General features: G+C 42.2%; 1 protein-coding gene across 6 annotated transcripts in view; it reads right to left on the bottom strand.

Annotated features, from left to right (window-relative positions):
• STXBP5 (syntaxin binding protein 5) overlaps positions 1 to 19,377 on the bottom strand; it is a 1,306,577-nt gene that overhangs the window by 53,425 nt on the left and 1,233,775 nt on the right. For all 6 annotated transcript variants that reach the window (XM_085611623.1, XM_085611620.1, XM_085611619.1 and 3 more), the window contains one exon: positions 8,354 to 8,519. In XM_085611623.1, the coding sequence (XP_085467749.1) occupies positions 8,354 to 8,519 (166 nt within the window). The remainder of the gene's footprint in view (positions 1 to 8,353; positions 8,520 to 19,377) is intronic.

Raw genomic sequence — 19,377 nt, 5'->3', positions numbered from 1 at the left:
CTACTACCATGAAACCAGCCACAGTAGATGGGAGAGAACAAATGCTGTTCTTTGTTCCAAATCACAATTAATGTAAACTAAAGATGAAAAGGGCATGCTTTCATTCAATCTACATGTTTTAATTACTCAAACGTTGTCTATACTAAACAAATTAATTTGGAGCCAACAAACATGTTACATAAGATGTTTAATTCTTTTACCTCTGAGCCAATGTTTGCAGGAGCAGAAACAACAAAGTCACTATTTATGCACCTCCATCTTATGCATCTCCATCTGTCAATGTGTAGCACCACCTTGACATTCGGCAGATTGACTATTGTATATTTGTCCTGCTTTCCCAGTGTGTCACAAATGTGCATTTAATAACAAAAATATCCCCAGACCATACTAATTAACAGTATGAATATGGTCTCCTTTACAACTATTGTGAGTTCTATTACCATACCTTTTCGTTGACTAACATCTAGGTTCACTCTGGATAACAAATGAAATGCTAATACAGGATAGTTGGGCAAGAAGAGAGAAATATAAATAGATTTTTCTGATAAAAATAGCTTAATATGCCACGTGGTCTTCTTGTCTTAGAAACGTGCTAGAGTGCTAGAGATAAAAGGTGAATCTAAGGCAAGAATGTGTCGCAAATGCTATTTAACAACCATTTTGCACCAGATCAAAATAGCCAAACTTCACAAGAATTACAAAATGCAACTCTGTAGGAGTGCAAAGGTATTTACCGGTGATGTTCCAAGCAGATACAACATATCCCTCACCTAAAGAATGCAGACAGGCCGCTGACTGTCTCAAAACTTTTTTCCCCAGCAAAAGCTCCCCATTATCACCAGGGGCATCACGCAGCTCCATCGCATCAAGCAGATCCAGCCGCAACTTTGTACATCCAGTAAGTAAAAACGCTGTCCTATAAAGGGCATCTCCTGGTGCCATGACACCAGTTCCGTACATTTTTTTCTGCACCCAACTAACTTGTGCAGAGAAGAACCGAAAGAGCTTACTGACACATACTAAAACAATAGTCACTGTGTACCTTGGACCATTATTGTGAGCGGTGCAAACTCAGAAGGGGAGGTGGGAGGGTGATGAGAAATCTGCAGGATGGAGTAGTATTCCCATACTTATTACTGGAGGTGGGTAGCTTTTTGCTGCTGATGTGTACTGCTTCTCATATTCTTCATAATGTTATGAGTCCAAAAGCAGAACCTGCCAGAAGGCAAGGCTCAAAAGTGTAGATTAACCTTGTAGGTCATGTAACAAAACCCTTTCGAGGTATCTATCACTGTGCCTGAACCACCACATCATAAAGGTATGCAAAAAGGAACTAGAAGCCACACCACATCAGCCACTGGGACATCCCTGGTGGGAGCTATAGAAGCTGTCATGACACTCAAATAGCATGCAAGAATGCCAGGTGTGTCTTTTTCTAGCCAAGGCATAACCCACCTTAATCCAGAGTCACATAATGCAAGACAATACATTTGGTCACTGCTTTGCTTTTCCTGGCTTCAGCAAAACCAACAAGAAACTGATCATGCACTTGCTCTGACCTCATCTGATCTATTAGGCAACGGCACACCAAGTGTCCAGCCTGAGTGACCTCTCCTGTTCGTTGGAAGAAGAAGGAAGTAGAAAGAAAGGTGGCAGAGTGGCAGACTAACCCATGTGAAAAGCACACACCACTTAGTGCTGTAAGGATTCTCAGGGTTTTCATATTACAAGACTGCAAGTTACATGCAAAACAGGCCTGATTAAATAACAAACATGACCACATTTAGAATGCTTATTTAGGCAAAGGGCCTAAAAACGTACACTTCTCGGTAATGCAAACAAGTGTGTGCTTGAAAGTATGTTTTTCTGATACCTTTTATACTAACAATGCAGAAGAACAATACTCTCCACCTCTCTGGTAAACACACTACAACTGCGGCTCCAAGGGAAGAGGGCCTTAAAGGTCAGGTACAGCACAGAGACAGCTTTGCTTGAAGTGGCAGAAACCATACGTGAAACTGTGGACCAGGGTAGCTGTGCGATGTTAGTGCTTTTGGACTTGTCGGCAGCTTTTGATACGGTGTCACACTGGACTCTCTTAGAAAGACTTGAGCTCCTGGGCGTGACGGGAACTACTCTAAATTGGCTCCGTTCCTTTCTGGAGGGCCGGTCTCAAAAAGTGTTCCTTCGTCCTTATGTCTCCTCCTCCAGCCATCTTGGGTGTGGAGTCCCGCAGGGTTCGGCTTTGAGCCCAACTCTTTTTAATGTCTACCTTATCCCCCTTGCTCTGCTAATTGAGCAATGTGGTGTGAAGGTTGTCTCCTGTGCTGACGAGACTCAGCTAGTGTTCTCTTTCAAGGAACACACAGAGGCAGCGTTCACTAATTTCAAGCAGTGTCTGCTTAAAATCTCGACTTGGATGACAGACCGCTGTATGAAGCTAAATGCCGATAAAACTGAGGTTTTGTTTTTTTAATCAATCCTCTCTCCCACAGTCCGAACTTTGGTGGCCAGCAGAGTTAAATCCTCCTCCTCTTCCAGTGGTGTCGGCTAGGCATTTGGGGTTCAAGTTTGACTCTAACCTCTCAGGCCGAACCCAGATTTGCCAAGTTTCCTCAGCATGTTTTTGGAAACTGAAAGCCTTGCGGAGATTCCTACATTTTTTACCTATGGACTGCAGAAAAACTGTGGTTCACACATTAGTCACATCCAGCTTGACTATGCGAACAGTCTCTATTTGGGCCTCCCAGACTATCTGATTAGGAAGCTACAGATTATTCAAAATGCGGCAGAAACGTGACACTCCGCCACCACATCTCCCCCCATTTACGAAGCCTACATTAGCTACCTGTCAAGAAAAGGATAGAGATCAAGGCGTTGAGACTTTGGCTTACAGAGCAACCAGAGACATTGGTCCACAATATCTGAAGCAAAGACTCCGGAAATACCGCCAGACCAGGACTCTGAGGTCACATCACTAGGATTTACTTGTGATTCCTCGTTTTGCAAGAACCAGGATGGGGGGGTCGAGCTTTCGGTGTAAAAACAGCCTCCCTGTGGAATTCCATACCTGAACACATACGGAAGGCTAAGTCAGAACCCGTGTTTAGGAAGGCTCTAAAAACCTGGCCTAGTCTAGAGCTTCTCCAGACTCTAAGCCAACGCTCGCTGCACCTGCTGTTAGCGCCGGGACACTTCCGTTGGATGTAGCTGCGCGCTGTATAAATTGCAATAAGAATAAGAATAATAAAGACATTCACCTTGAAAGGGAAGAGGGAAAAGTACACTTGCTTTAGCACACCTCTGCAAAAGGGCATCGTATACACATTTTTGTAGCAAAGCTAGAGTTCAAAACTGGAGATCCCGCCTCAATCCATAAGGCTCCACTATCAATAAAAGTATATAAGGTCCGAGTGCAGGGTGAGGTTAGACACATGGAGCGGTTGCTGAGGGCATGTTCTAAAAGGCTGAATTCAGACTGATGACATAATTAGAGCATATGGTATAGGTGTGTACTATACATATCTTGGTATAATAAAGCTTAGTGAACTTATATATCCATTCTACCTGGATGGTGCCCTGCCCTTACCACCCAATTGACGGCAAGGAAATTCCCATCAACAGGAGCAAGGTTATAAAGGTGATCAGGTCAGACCCAGGGTATACTACTACTGAAGTATTGTATTCATAAATTAAAGCAGAAGCTGTGGATGCGCTGTTACTCGCAAAATATGCAATAGTAGTATCTCCAGACTGCTCCTATCCCTATGTGTTTATTAATGCATCACTAACTTATGTAGAGCACACATCCCTATTCCAAGGGAAACGCCATAAGTGATGCATGTGGTCCATTAACAGTTACAGGCCAATCATGGCCTGTATTAGCCACATATGCATCATATTGAGCCTGGGACCGGATTTTCATTAGTAGAGACAAGGGGAATGTTGTCAGAAATAAAAGATATATACCAACAACTGAGACAGAATGCTCCCAGGTACCATTCAGACACCGACACATGCACTGGGCAATAATCTAAAGACTAATAATTCAATTATGGGGCTGGCTAACTAAACCAAACAAAATCCAATTTTGGGTAGCTAGAGGTGATGTATACTCATCCAACCCAGCAGGTTAAACACTGAACATGTGCTTCTCAATGGGAATGGTACAGAATCTATAGCAATGCCAATTGTTGGGAAGTACTTTAGGAAAACTAGGAGAGATGAAGAATAAGGTGGAAAATTATGGCTCTAGAGATATCTAACTCACTCTTCTCAAAGGACCTGACAAGGGATAGAACTGTCGGCAGGTGGGAGGGACAGCTAGGGACTGGGACCGCATAAGCAGCTCTTTCAAAAGAAGATTACTAGGAGACAAAATGTCTCACAGAAAGCGGGTACTGCTGAAGAATGGGGAGTGGGCAGGAGCCGCTGTAGACAGTGCAGCAGAAAAAGCAATAACAATAGCCCACCGGAAGCTCAAGTCCCTCCTGAACATGGAGGGGTGCAGTGACTTTGTACAATTAGAGACAATGGCTGGGCTTTTAATAAATCCAATGTGACTTACAAAGTTAATATTCAAATTGAAGGAGATACTGAGGTGACAAACACAGTGATTTTCTTGACTAAACTGACTATTATGATATAATAATTGAAAAAAGACTGGCTACCATAATTATAGCCAAACCCCCTTCTTTTTTAAATTTTTTTAAAAATCTCTTTTGTATTTATTTCAATGATAAGTATACATACATTATTAAACAATAGATTTCCAAGTTACTCACATCATCACATTTCTTATATGAAACATCGTCAGATATACATCAATCAACCCCATCTCGGTCTGCATTTCTGCGCATTTCTAATTTCACCATTGGAGACACACACCAAACACCCTTCTTGATGAGCAAGTTATGTTGGAAGGTTTTACTTCATCGATATCCCAGCCATTCAAAGACCAGTACACCATGATGTGAGCTTTACAGAGCTATGCAGAAAAAAAAAAAACAAGATCCCATATGTGTTCTAACTACATAATGAACCACGAGTTCAAAATCAATATACAAAGAAATCTGAGGCTACAAGGGACCTCAAACAAATTCTAGATGAATTGCCAAATCAGGGAATCATCATCCCTTTCCCATAAACAAGGAATGCCACAATGTTCCTGGGATTGAAGCTAGATCTGCCTGTAAAACCTAAAGCTGTGTAAAATTTAAATAAACTTGCACACAAAAACACAAAACAATAACAGAAATAGCAAAGGGGGTCTTCATTCAAAGTACAGCCCGGAGTCCTATTACTAAACCTCAATAACATTTGGGGAAACAAAGTCCCAGTCCACAAGATTACCTGAAAATTTATCAGAACAGCCTACATGGTTTGTCAAACACCAGGGTGCCTCGAAAAACATGGGACATTGGAGCCCCTAATTACTCTTAAAAATATATAATCATGAGTTGTCACTGTTCCTCATTTCCACTTCCATCCACATCTGGTCCTGGGCATCACTGTCTGTCCTCCCCCAACCCTTACTCAAGACCTTGCCATTCAGGATGACAACAGAGTTGGCATCATATGGGTCATGCTGCCCAGAATTGTGACTGCCATATGGGTGCAGGCCAGCTGTGACCCCCCACCCCCACGCCACACTATTACAGTCAATCCTGTACCCATACTGGCACCCCAAAAGCTGAGACAATATGTTCCATTTGAGTGGCAAGCAACAGCTGGATTTGAGGTTCCACTGCAGGATTCAAGGATCTACTGCAGGATTTGAGGATCCTGCATTGTATAAAAGTCACTCCCAATGCGTGGCCTGCTGCGTGGCTTTACACCCTGTTGATGAGAGAAGGCCACTGCTCTTTACCGTCTTCCTTGGTCTCCAGCTTAGATAATCTTCAAGCTGGATGACAAGCTCATCTTGCCAGAATGTTTCTGCTTGTAGTGCATCCTGAAACAACTTCTGCAGTGTCACTTCAAAAAATGCTCTCACATACTTGGAATTTCCTTGCATCCTTCGAACTCTTTGACCCCTTCCAGCGGTGACTTCAGAGGTATCAGGTCAGTGACTAGCTAAGGAGAGTTAGATTTGCTTATTTGTATTGTGAAACTACTGCTGGATTATTGAACTGCCCATGCACCAACCTACTGGAACTCTGACCCATCTTCTACGTTACACTGTAACAACTGTCTCTTGGGCCTTCATAGTTATTTATACCTCCTGAGTAAACCTTTGTTTCTGTTTGGTGCCTCCCGTTGTGGAGCTTTAACAACTTTATACATGACATTGGAACAGGACCAGTTGCACAAGTATTCCCTTGGTTGTAGCAAAAAAAGGTACTATGCCATTCATATACTGAGTGTTTACTGTAACGCACCTGTCGCTAGAGTGATCGTAGGGTATTTTTGCAGTTTCTGTACAATGTTACCATTCGAATGTAATCCATGTAAAAGAAAAAAATTGAATGCATTTTAAACTTCTATAAGAGCAAAAATTAACAGTAGTCTTGTGCTCTGTTCAGCACAAAAGAGCCTTCACTAATTAGAGATTGCCAAACAATCAATATCTCAAACTCAAACTGTTTTTCTCTCCCTCCCTTCCACTCGGAAAGTATGGAGGTGTCATGTGAGGCTCTGAAGGGTTGGACCCTTAGCCCTACTTTACTTAATAGCTATACCTTGTTAATGGCTAAACTGCTTCAAAGCTTTGCAAGTCATAAACACCTATATGTCCCGAAACCCCCCAGCCTTATTTTGATCTTGGATATTCACATCACACAAAGCTCAAGTTCATGCGACTACTGCTAGGTGTTGAACCAACACTAAATTCTATGCCTGTCTGGTTAAAAACAGCGGTAGCAGCAGGATGCAGGCTAAGCGGTGTGGGAAAGGAGACCATGATACATGTCCTCTGCATCTGACCTGCTATGCTCTCTGAACGAATAAAGATGCTGCGTGGGGTTTTCGATCAAGCCACAATACGAACCTGTAGACAAGCCCTTAATTGCAGCACTTAACCCGAAATATATCCGCTAAAACACTCATGCGGAAAATGTCCTAACAATATTTGAAGCTAGAGTAAAAGTCCAGACAGGGCAAAGTAATTCTTAATTACTAAAATAACATAGTCAGTGAATTTGAAGATGAAGTAAAGAATGGGAGCAGTTTCAAAGAGTACGTAAAGGAGACTAGCTTCTAGGTATGATGGCACAAATTGTTAGAACAGTTACAAAAGCTTGACCTTTTCCTGGAGGTATGAGAGCATTTCTCCTTTCTGTTGCATTTCTTTTGTTTCTTGCATGTGACCCACTTGGGAAATCAATCCCAGTCAGGAGACTTACCTGAAAATGGAGAGGGGACCATTTGGGAGTGCCTTTATGGGTGCAAGCCACAAATAGTTTGGTTTTCCGGTGCCTAAAAGATTTCAATACATGGAAGTGCAGGAGCCACAAGCTGTAGGTTAGCAGTCAGGACCCAGACACTGCATGCAGATGTTGCGGGGATTGACAGGGACATTTTGTTTTGGCATCTTTGGAAGCGTTTGAATCCCCAAAACCGTAAGCGTTGACAATTTACCTAATCTACTGTTGAGTCATCAATTAAACTTTGTGGAACTCTGTAGATGCTGAAGAATTATGTCAATAAGCCACAGAAGAACAGAAACGGACATCAGTGTACCAAGCTGAGACATTTAAAGGTTGGTGTTGTCACTTTTTGAGTGGGCTGAGAAGTAGATTCAGCTATGTGGCGACACCTTGTGTAGATGGAGAGCTATTATTGGAGAAAATATTTTAGATCTAGTCTGGTGCCAGGAGATATTTATAAGGTGGTGAATCTGTGGGAAGACGTATAATCAGAAACTACAAATATTAGGAATTTAGCACCAACATCAGAATAATAATTAGATGCAAAGAACCTAGTGTAGGAAATAATAGAACATAAAAGAGAATGTATGCAGGAAATATACACTCCACCTAAAGGGTTGATAAATAGTTTAACTGCCCAGTTGATGGTTCTCTGTAGTTGTGAACTGAAGGAATCAGACAGCAGAATAATACATACTAAACCAAGGTTATGCTAATTTTAACAACAACAAAAAACAAGTGATACACTAGCAATGGCGTGTAACTCCTATCTTTACTATTATCCAATATTGCCATCTATTATATCCTTTATTTCAGCTAGAAAAAACCTACAACCATTTTATTTAAGGCAAAAATCTATGAAACACTAAAACAAACGTCCTTTACCATTCAGGCATTACACGCCATGCTGTAAATACAAGTCAAAATTAGTTTGAACCATTTCTGTCCAATATGTATTAAAAACCAAAAAGTATTCTCTTCCATACCTGTAAGTTTTCACATGTTTCTTGGCTGTATGTGATTCTCTGGATTTCTGTAGGTGAAACTAGATATAATGCCTGTCCATTGTTAGTGAAGCAGAATGTTCTGGCTATCCGCATGTTGGTAAGAGGCAGGTAATTTACATCCAACAATGGCCTTAAACTTGGCAAACTTGGGGGGAAAAAAGAAAACAATATTCAAAATCATATTGCCAAAATGCAAGATCCTCGTCTTCCACATTAATAAAACTTAAATATTTCCTTGGTAAGATTACTTCTTAAAGAATCAGCATGTTATCTTACCCTAAACAGTTCAACAATGGCAGGAGGCAAAACTCTAGAACACGAGGTTTGAGTGCTAAAATAGTTCTCAATTAAGTGAGGAGATAACAAAGCAACTGCAACTGAATTTCCGTCACACACACACTCCATTCTGCAGACAGATTTTATGACCCTCTTGAGCAGTGCTTTAAATGGAAATATAAAATTGCAAGTACTCACCTGTTTGCTCATGAGAAGTGCCAACACTCCAATTAAATATATTGCAGAACTGCTGAAAAGTGCAGGTACTCTCCCTTTCAAATTAAAGAACTGCAGGTACTGAGTACCAAACAGTACCTGCTCATTTCAAGCACTACATAATTTGCATTTATTTTTGATTTATACTTTGTAGTATTCACTATCAGTTTGAAAGTAAATCGATGGACACTATTAATACACTTTTAAAATAAGATTCTGCCTATTGGCTCCTACTTTATTTCTAGCAGTAGGAATAACAACCAATGTTCTTCTATTGTTTAATACAGGAAGTCAAGAAGAACAAAAGTTACTTACCTGTAAACTGTGGTTCTCCAGTATTGGTGTCTTTCATAGATTCACATGCTTAAATATTCCCCGTCGTCGAAGTGGGAGTCCCACGGTACATAACATAGCAATGTAGTAATAACATAAGCCTATTAGGCATAAAAGAAAGTAAAACCATAGAGTTTTCATGGATAGACAACTTGTCACCTCTATAACATATTACTGTCGTTATGTTTTAGTCCAAATCCAGCCAATCAGGTGTCCGCACCCTCTAGAACCCCCTCCCCAGGGGGTGAGGCTCTCAGATTTTCGTGGCACAAGAATGACATAATAGTCAAATACATAATTAGAGCCTCTGAGGGGAGGTGGGTGGGTCGCATGTGAATCTATGAAAGACACCAATACTGGAGAACCACAGTTTACAGGTAAGTAACTTTTGTTCTTCTCCAGTATTGGGGTGTCTTTCATAGATTCACATGCTTGAATAAGAGTAGTGAGCAGTGTTATCAGAATAATACAAGGTACATAAGAATGAAAGCAATAGCATATACAGTGCAAAAGACTATATGCATATAAATATCTATATATTATCTACTGGCGGTCGCCAGTAGATAGTTATAGTTAGGACCGTGTTTCCATTGGAAATCTGAAAATTCTATTTTGAATAACTTTGGCGCCGGTTGACGAATCCTCGCGAAATTTTCAAAACTAATGGGGTGCTCCGCTCAGCTCCTACCCTGAAAGTCTCAGGGCGATTCGTCAAGCGGGGGCCGAGAAAAAAGGGGGGTCCCAAAACACGTTTTCCCCATGCATTTTCCCATAGGACTTTTAGTCGAAGCTACAGCCCGAACGGCTGAACATTATTACTTGAAATTTGGCAGAGAGGTAGTCCTCAGGTCAGGGAAGTGCCTTTTGCAGGTCTGGTGTCAATCTGTTCAGTAGTTCCTGAGAAAATAGCATTTAAAAGCATATAAATATCTATAAGCGCGTACCGTGCGAGCACCCTAACGTGCGCAAGCGTAATTCTGATTGGTGGTTACATGTTAGTCAACGTTCGAATCGTTCGAAATCAGGAAGTGTCTGCCGCCATTTTGTTTGTTTTCAGTGCGAGAGTGAAAAAGGAAGGTGGCGAACGTGAAAAGGGGTAGAGAGTTCCACACCGTGCGAGCACCCTAACGTGCGCAAGCGTAATTCTGATTGGTGGTTACATGTTAGTCAACGTTCGAATCGTTCGAAATCAGGAAGTGTCTGCCGCCATTTTGTTTGTTTTCAGTGCGAGAGTGAAAAAGTAAGGTGGCGAACGTGAAAAGGGGTAGAGAGTTCCTGACCCCCTAGCCTTTGTCAGGGGGTCCCTGAAGGACCCCGAAGGCAGATTTTTTTAAAAAAAATTTTTGGGGAAAAATCGCGGGGGTGCGCGCACGGTGAAAAAACCAAAAAAATAATAATACATACATAACTTAGCATTTAAAAAACCGTACAAATTCACTTAAAAAACCATAGGTTTCATACACGTTATAGTTCGGAATTAGCATTTAAAAAACCTTGCAAATTCACTTAAAAAACCATAGGTTTCACACGTTAAAGTTAGGTGGATATTTCACTCGTAAAAAAACAATGAAATTCCCCCGTTATAGTTAGTTCAGATAACTATAACTCGCGCGACCGCCACTCTATCACAAGGATGATGTCATGAGTGATGTCACTGACCATGTCATGATTGATGTAATATGTGACGTCATCAGCAGTGCATTGCAGGGCGCGCGAGTTATAGTTATCTGAACTAACTATAACGGGGGAATTTCATTGGTTTTTTACGAGTGAAATATCCACATAACTATAACATGTGTGAAACCTATGGTTTTTTAAGTGAATTTGCAAGGTTTTTTAAATGCTAATTCCTAACTATAACGTGTATGAAACCTATGGTTTTTTCAGTGAATATATATATATATATATATATATATATATATATATATATATATATATATATATACATAAATAAATAAATAAATAAAAGTACCTTGTATACAGGAGGAGGGAAGCATCAGAGGCTCACCTTATTTAAAAAGATTACGAAGGACTGCTTGTCCCACGGCTGTGTCCGTGTTGTCTGCAGCATCCAGACAGTAGTGTCTCGTAAAGGTGTGTCTGCTGGACCATGTTGCCGCTCTACAGATGGATTGAAGAGGTACTCCAGCAAATAGCGCCGTAGAAGAAGAAACCTTCCTGGTGGAATGCGCTTTAACGTTTGAAGCAAGCGGTTTTCCTGCTTGTTGATGGCAAAAGGCAATAGTAGAAGATATCCAGCGTGCTATAGATTGTTTGGTGACTGGATGACCTTGTCGCATCCGTCCGTAGGCTACAAAGAGTTGGTCACTCTTACGAATAGTAGCTGTTTTCTGAAGATAAAATTTGAGACATCTTTTGACATCCAAAGAATGAAGAGTTTTTTCCGCAGTAGTTTGAGGATTTGGAAAAAATGTTTTTAAAACAACCGGCTCATTAAGGTGGAAATCAGATGGCACCTTAGGGATAAAGGCCGGATTGGTGCGAAGCAGGACAGAGTCTTTAGTAAATTGAAGAAAAGGTGGTTTAATGGTAAATGCTTGCAAGTCACTGACCCGGCGGGAGGATGTAAGAGCCAGGAGGAGAGAAGTCTTCCAAGTGACATATTTGAGACTGACCTTGTGGATTGGCTCAAATGGCCAATACAATGTTTAGATGCCAAGGTGGAGGAGGCCGACGTATCGGAGGAAACATCCGAAAAAGCCCTTTGAAAAATTGCTGAATTACTCTTGACGAGTAAAGTGAGTTAGAGCCATCTTGTTGGAATCGTGAGATTGCCGCTAGGAAAACTTTAAGGGTAGAGTATGAGAGGCCTGATTTCGCTAGGTGCAAAAAGAAAGGCAAAAGTTGTTCTGGCTTGGAATGTATAGGATGTATTTTTGCATCATTGCACCATAAACAAGATCTTTTCCATTTGAGTTTATATGTTTTTACTGTTGAAGGTGCTCTAGCTTTTGCCAAGACTTCTCTGCAATCTAAAGGGATGTCTAAATTCACAAATTCATAGTGCTCAGGTTCCAAGCCGCTAAGTGTAGAGATGCAGGATCGCGATGACAAATTTGACCGTGTTCCATGGTCAAAAGATTTGGAAGAGGACGAAGCATGATCGGTTCGCACTGAGACAGGAGCTGCAGTTCCGTGAACCAGATCTGTCGAGGCCATCGGGGGGCTATAAGGATGATGTGACAGGGTTCTTTCCTCATTTTCTGTAAAACCTTGGGGACTAGGGGTATTGGTGGAAAGGCGTAAGCATATATTTTGGACCAGTTCATCAAAAAGGCATTCCCGCATGACTTTGGTTGGGGAAGCCAACTTGCGTAGAACTGGCATTTTCGGTTCAGATATGTTGCGAAAAGATCCAGATTTGGGGGACCTCATAGCTGAAAGATGTGATGCAGAGTGGGTTGGTGTAATTCCCATTCGCGATTGGTCGTGGACGATCTGCTTAGGGAATCTGCAAGATTGTTCGACGCTCCCGGAACATGGACTGATGTTGAATCGCCCAATCCCAAATTTTTTGAGCCTGAAGGGACAACAAAACGGACCATGTGCCTCCTTGTTTGTTGATGTAGTGCATGCACGTTGTGTTGTCCGTACGGATCAACACCGTGCTTCCGTGAATGATGGTTCGGAAAGCTTTCAGAGCCAGAAAAATGGCCAGTAATTCTAAAAGGTTGATGTGTTTTGTCTTTTGTTGGACAGACCACTTGCATTTCACAGTTAAGCCTTGTAAGTGGGCGCCCCAACCCTCAAGAGACGCGTCGGTGGTGAGGGTGAATTGTGGAGAGTCCGCCAGAAAAGGACGCCCGAGGAGACATTTCTTTCGTGAGTCCACCATAAAAGAGCTCTTTTTAGGCGATAAGTGACTCTTACTAGGTCGTTGAAAGTTCCTGAGACCTGAGCCCACTGCTTGTCCAATTCTTCCTGGACGGGTCTCATCTTCAGGCGGCAGTGAGGGACTAGAGGAATGCATGAGGACAACATCCCGAGGAAAGATTTCAACTGTCGGACAGAAACAAACTCTTTTAGATGGATAGAAGTCGCTAGCTCGCGAAGACGTTGACGTCGTTCGTGCGACACAAAAGCTTTTCCTAGACTGGTATCCAGAATGGCTCCCAAGAACAGTCTTCTTTGAGCCGGGAGTAACTGAGATTTTCCTATGTTTAGTGTGAGGCCCAGAGATTGGAAGAGGGATCTGCATAGAGTTTGTTTGGACGCTAGTTCGAAAGACTTTGCCTTCAGTAGGCAGTCGTCTAAGTATGGGAAGATTTGTACTCCTTGTAGACGAAGGTAAGCTGCCACCGGTGCCAGGACTTTTGTGAACACTCGGGGAGCAGAACGAAGGCCGAAAGGCAGAACTTTGAATTGAAAATCCTTTCCGGCCACCCTGAATCTGAGGAATTTTCTGTGTCTCTGCAATATGGGGAGATGAAAATAAGCGTCTTGGAGATCTAGAGTTGTCATAAATTCTCCTTGGGATAGAAAGGGGAGTACTTCTTGAAGGGACAACATACGAAAGGTTTGTGTCTTTATATACTTGTTTAAAGCACGTAGATCCAAAATGGGACGCCATTCTCCCGACTTTTTCTGTATGAGGAAGAACCTTGAATAGAACCCCCTGCCCTTCTGTAGCTTTGGCACCACTTCGATCGCGCCCTTTCTCAATAAAACTTTTAGCTGATTCAGAAGCTCTTTTAAGTGGGCAGGAGGGGGACCTCTTGGTGGAGTATTGGGAGGAATCTTTACAAATTCCAATGCGTGTCCCCTGCGTACAATATCTAGAACACATTGATCGGTAGTAATTTGTGAACATTTGGAGTAGAAGTGGGAGAATTGACCTCCAAGTTTTGAAAAAACAGGAGGAACTCGCAACTGTGTGTAGAGTGAGTCATTGTTTCTTGGAGGAATCCTTTCCTCTATAAGAAGACTTTCCTCTGTATTGTCTGTAGGTGGAAGAATGTTGTTGCCTATAAGATTGTTGATTTTGAGAGGAGTAGCGGGTCTGTCCTTGTCTGTATTGATTCGAATTTCGTCGAAAGGAAGAAGAGGAACCACGACCTCATGCGCCTCGAAAAGGTTGCTTTTTGAATTGCAAGGATCCAAGGGCACGAGCCGTGTCAGTGTCCTTCTTAATTGCCTGAAGGGCATCATCTATATGCTGGCCGAAAAGTGATTCACTGTCGTAAGGCATGTCCAGTATCTTTGTTTGTACCTCCTGACGAAAAGACGTGGCCCGCAACCAGCCCTGACGCCGGAGGACCGCTGCACCAGCCAAAAGATGGAAGCCAGAAGAGGACACATCAATAGCGCAATCTATAATTTCCGAAGAAATTCTTTCTCCTTCTTGGAGAATCTTTAATGCCTCTGGTCTAGATGTTTCAGGAATAAGGTCAATTAGAGATGAAATGTCCGACCACATTTGGCGATCGTAGCGGCCAAGGATCGCTAAAGAATTTGCTGCCCGTACTGTAGCTGCCGCCATAGTGGAAACATTTTTCCTTATACCATCCAGCCGTCGACCTTCTCGATCTGGTGGTGCCGACAAAGGAGACGATGGGTTTCTGGATCGACGTTGGGCTGCCTGAGTAATAATGGAATCAGGCCTTGTTTGCGAAGTTAAACAAGCTGGAGAATTTGCAGGGGCTTTGTATTTTTTATCTATCCTAGGAAGGATAGCTGGAATGGAGTTAGGAGTTTGCATCAACTTAAGGCCCTCTTGCCAGATAAAATCAATAATTGGAATACAATGGACCTACTTTTGAGGTTGATCCTTAAAATCATATAAGAAACAATCTTCCTCCCTGGTTGTCATAGGGAGGTGAAATCTCTTAGCTGCTCTTTCCATGAGCAAATGAAAACCACCAATGTCGACTGGTGGAGAATCCAAAGGAGCTGGATCAGCAGGAGATGGCGTTTGTATTTGATAGTTGTCCCAATCAGAAAGAAAGGAACCATCATCCAGCTCGCCTTCTTCTTTGTCAGTGTCATCATCCTGTTCCTCGACAATATCTTGTATGATTTGAGGAACCACAAGATGTTGATCTCTTGTCCCTGATGGAGGTGTGACTACTGTTTCCTTATCTAAAACAGGTTGTTGAGGTGTCTGCGGCGTTGGAGAAGTATGCACAGACCGTGGAAAACGGCGGTTATAATCATCCAGCATATATTGTAGGTTGGAAATAAGACTTAACGGCAATTGTGCCATAGGAAGTTGTTGAACTGGATGTGTGTCATAAGTTGAGTAATCATCTTCATCATCTGATTCCTGACATTTTATTAGAAGCTCTGAAGGACTGCAAGCAGCCCGAAATCTATCATCTTCGTATTCCTCATTATCAGATGAAAACAGCACTTCTGGAGGCTGCGTAGGAGTGGTAATTGGCATCAGGGTATCCAGAGACGAATGTCGTCGCTGAAACAGAGAGCTTGAAGCCCCTAGTGGTATCAATTCTTGAGATGGAGTCGTAGCCGTTGTTGGTGATAATGAAATTCGCCGTTGAGACACCGTCGACGACGAAGCCACCGTCGACAACGAAGCCACCGTCGACGACGAAGCCACCGTCGACGATGAAGCCACCGTCGACGACGTCTGCTTCTTTCTATGCTTGATTGCCGTCAACGACGAAGTTAAAGGTAGCGTAGACAAAATGGGTCTCACCTTAACTGAAACCAACGTCGACGGTGAAGACGCCGATGATAGGATCATAGCTGGCTTTATAGACAACGATGTCGACGTCGTCGATGTAGATGTGACGACGGCAGCTCTCGTCGACGGAGGAAGTTTTGAAGAGCTCGTCGACGAGAGAGGCAGTTTCTGAGGTAAAAACTGCGCAGATGGAGTCTTAGACGCCTGAGAATCAGATCTCGGGGGCGTCACGGATTCAGATAGACTCCTGGGGGGGGGGGGGGAATCCCCCCTTTTGAAGTAGAAGGTTGATTAGTGGTCTTATCTCCATGATGTTTTTTCACCACTTTAGGTCTAGGAGAAACCTTTTGAGAGTCACTTGATCTCTTCAAAGAGGGAGCAGTTTGGATTGAAGACACACTCTCCACATCTGAAAGAGGATTGTCTGAAGTCTTCAACTTCTGTAGCCACAGTCCTTCTCTATCCTTTAAAGTTTTTTGTGAGAAGGTTCTACAAATTTTACAGTCTTTTACCTGATGTTCAGGATATAAGCAATAAATACATTTCTTGCGAGGATCTTCAGAATGAAGCCTCAGTTTAGCACAACTTCCACAAGGTCTGAAGAGGGATTTCTTGGATGTAGACATCATAGAGGTAATCTTCTGAGGAGATAAGAGAGAAAAAACTGAGCAAGCTCAGGGAGACTCCCTTCACACGACGTGCGGTAGAAAATCTGAGAGCCTCAGCCTCTGGGGAGGGGGTTCTAGAGGGTGCGGACACCTGATTGGCTGGATTTGGACTAAAACATAACAACAGTAATATGTTATAGAGGTGACAAGTTGTCTATCCATGAAAACTCTATGGTTTTACTTTCTTTTATGCCTAATAGGCTTATGTTATTACTACATTGCTATTTTATGTACCGTGGGACTCCCACTTCGACGACGGGGAATATTCAAGCATGTGAATCTATGAAAGACACCCCAATACTGGAGAATTAATGCCTCTCCCTTTACTGGACATGGCTTAAGGTACCTCACCAGTGTACATTACATTTGTGTGTAATTCCATAGAAAAAAACCAATCCACAGCGGGTATTAGGAGGTATGACCAATTTTCGCAGCATACATTTCAAATGGGGTGGGTAATAACCAATTCTGATCCAAGTGGATTTCCATAAGGGTTGGGCTATAGCACCCTGCTGGTTACAGCTAATAAGGGTGTCATTAACAAATCCCTAACCATGAGAAATATGTGATGGGGAATCGAACCCTAGGCTTGGGTTGGCTGGTGGAACACTGAGCTCTCCTCATTTAAAAAACACGCATTTCTTTCCGCTGGTGAAATCGGCCTCGGGCTGCAAGCGTGAACGGGCTCTGTGATGAAATATCTGCGGGACTCAAGGATTGGTGCAGAACCAAGTGTTCTCAGACTGGGCTTCTTCGCTCAAAAATGGTCAATATTTTCCAATCTGTGCAAGAAAAAATAAAACTGATCTGGCGATTTGGCAAATAATATGCTTATTTTTGTCCTGTGTGTGTGGTATATTCTGGTCTGTGATGTCCCCATAAATGCAATAACACTGATGCATTACTAGGCCTGCATCGCTAAATACAAGCATGCAACGCCCTGTAGCGAAAGGGCTTTAGACATCCCCTTCCTCACCCGTTAGTTTCCGAGAGAGGGTATGGCGATGACACCTTATATGCTGCAACTTTTAAAAGTATTGCTCTTGCAAGAACATTTATACATTTGCTGGTTCTATGTTTTTTGGGTTTCGGCTGAACAGCGCTTGTGCTTTGCTAGTGAAATCTCCTGTATTTAATATATCTCAAAAAGCGGCTCTTATCAGTTCCCATCGTCGAATTACTGTGTTCATTTGTATGGAACATTTTTTTTCTAAACTTCCTCTGGCTGCACGCGTTTACGATACTTCTACTAAAGCTGTTCACACTGTTTAAGACCCATTCCCTGTCAAGATAAAATCTCTTCAATGGAAAAGGCAGAAATAGCTTTTGATTACTTAGTTGTGTAAAACAGATGCTTTAGTCTTAGAACATTTGGGGCATTTCCTATTAATGATTCAGTACCTTTCTTTGCACTTTGTAGGCATTATCAGATTGTTTTTTTCAATGTAATCTATTTGGTCATTATAATCAAATTCTAAATGTTGTAATAAACATTGCGCGTTAAAAATAAAGTTAGTATACAAGAGTTATGCAATATTTTACTACTAAGCAGGCAGGCACAAGTGCAGTTACCTTGCAGACAATGGGGTCATGATTTCAATGGTGCAGCAGATGCAGTGGCTAGAGGCCTAAAAGTTGTCAGAACTCCTCTAGAAACCTAATATTGCAATGTGTTACTACTATACAGGCAGAGAACCAATTGAAGTTATCTTGCAGTTAAAAAGGGCTTGAATTGAATGGTGCAGTAGGGGCACTGGAACCAGGGCCAAAATCTAAATGCACAATATTGCTACCTTTTACTACTAAACAGGCAGTCAAAAGTGCAGTTATCTAGCAGGCACTAGGGCCATGATTTCAATGGTGCTGCAGGTGCAGTGACACCGGGGCCAAAAGTTGTCAGAACTCCTCTAAACACCAACTATTGCTATATGTAACTACTAAATAAGCAGTCACAAGTGCAGTTACCTCATAGTCACTAGGGTCATGATTTCAATGGTGCAGCAGTTGCATTGCCACCGGGGCCCAGCGCTCTAGGAACCCTTCTTAACACCATTATTGCAATATTTTACTACTAAAAGGCAGCCACAAGTGCTGTTACCTTATAGGGAATATGGTGATGATTTGAATGGTGCAGCAGGTGCAGTGGGACCTGAGCCAAAAGTGGTCATAACTCCTCTAAACACTAAATATTGCTATATTTTACTACTAAACAGGCAGTCACGAATGCAGTTATCTTGCAGGCACTAGAAGCATGATTTGAATGGTGCAGCAGGTGCAGTGGCATTGGGTCCAAGGTTGTCAGAACTCCTCTAAACACAGAATATTGCTATTACCACAATTAGTTTCTATTATTTCCCTCTTTAATTTCATTTTTTAACATTTTGGTATTACTTACCCGCACTATACCACCAGTAACAGCAGAATATATTGCCTTTTTGAACATAAACAACACTTTAACAGACTTTCTGTAACTTATATTGTACAACTGCTCAGCAAGCTTCAACTTACGACAAAAAAAAGGCTAATTATTAATCAAATAGGCGAAACCCAATGCATTTACCAATGCTTGTTTTATTTATTTTCAGAGATCAGTTTTGCCATTCTATCACGTTTCCTGTGACCGGTCCTACCCTGCGCTCTCTGCTTAACTGCTAACAATAATGACCAATGATTTTGGGTGCTTAAAATGCCTGTGAGACACGTGAAATCTCAGCAGGGAATAAAACTACTGTGTCAGACGCCCCAATCGCAAGTAAACAGTGAGGTGCCCTGCACTACTCCCACAATAAAACACATAATAAGATTCCGTCCAAGGGCGATTAAAGGGCAGAGACAGTGCTAGGAGA

The sequence above is a fragment of the Triturus cristatus genome, chromosome 6 (assembly GCF_964204655.1).
Source record: "Triturus cristatus chromosome 6, aTriCri1.1, whole genome shotgun sequence".
NCBI classification, from domain to species: domain Eukaryota; kingdom Metazoa; phylum Chordata; class Amphibia; order Caudata; family Salamandridae; genus Triturus; species Triturus cristatus.
Note: the sequence above shows the minus strand (reverse complement) of the source record. Positions and strands in the feature narration are given on the sequence as shown.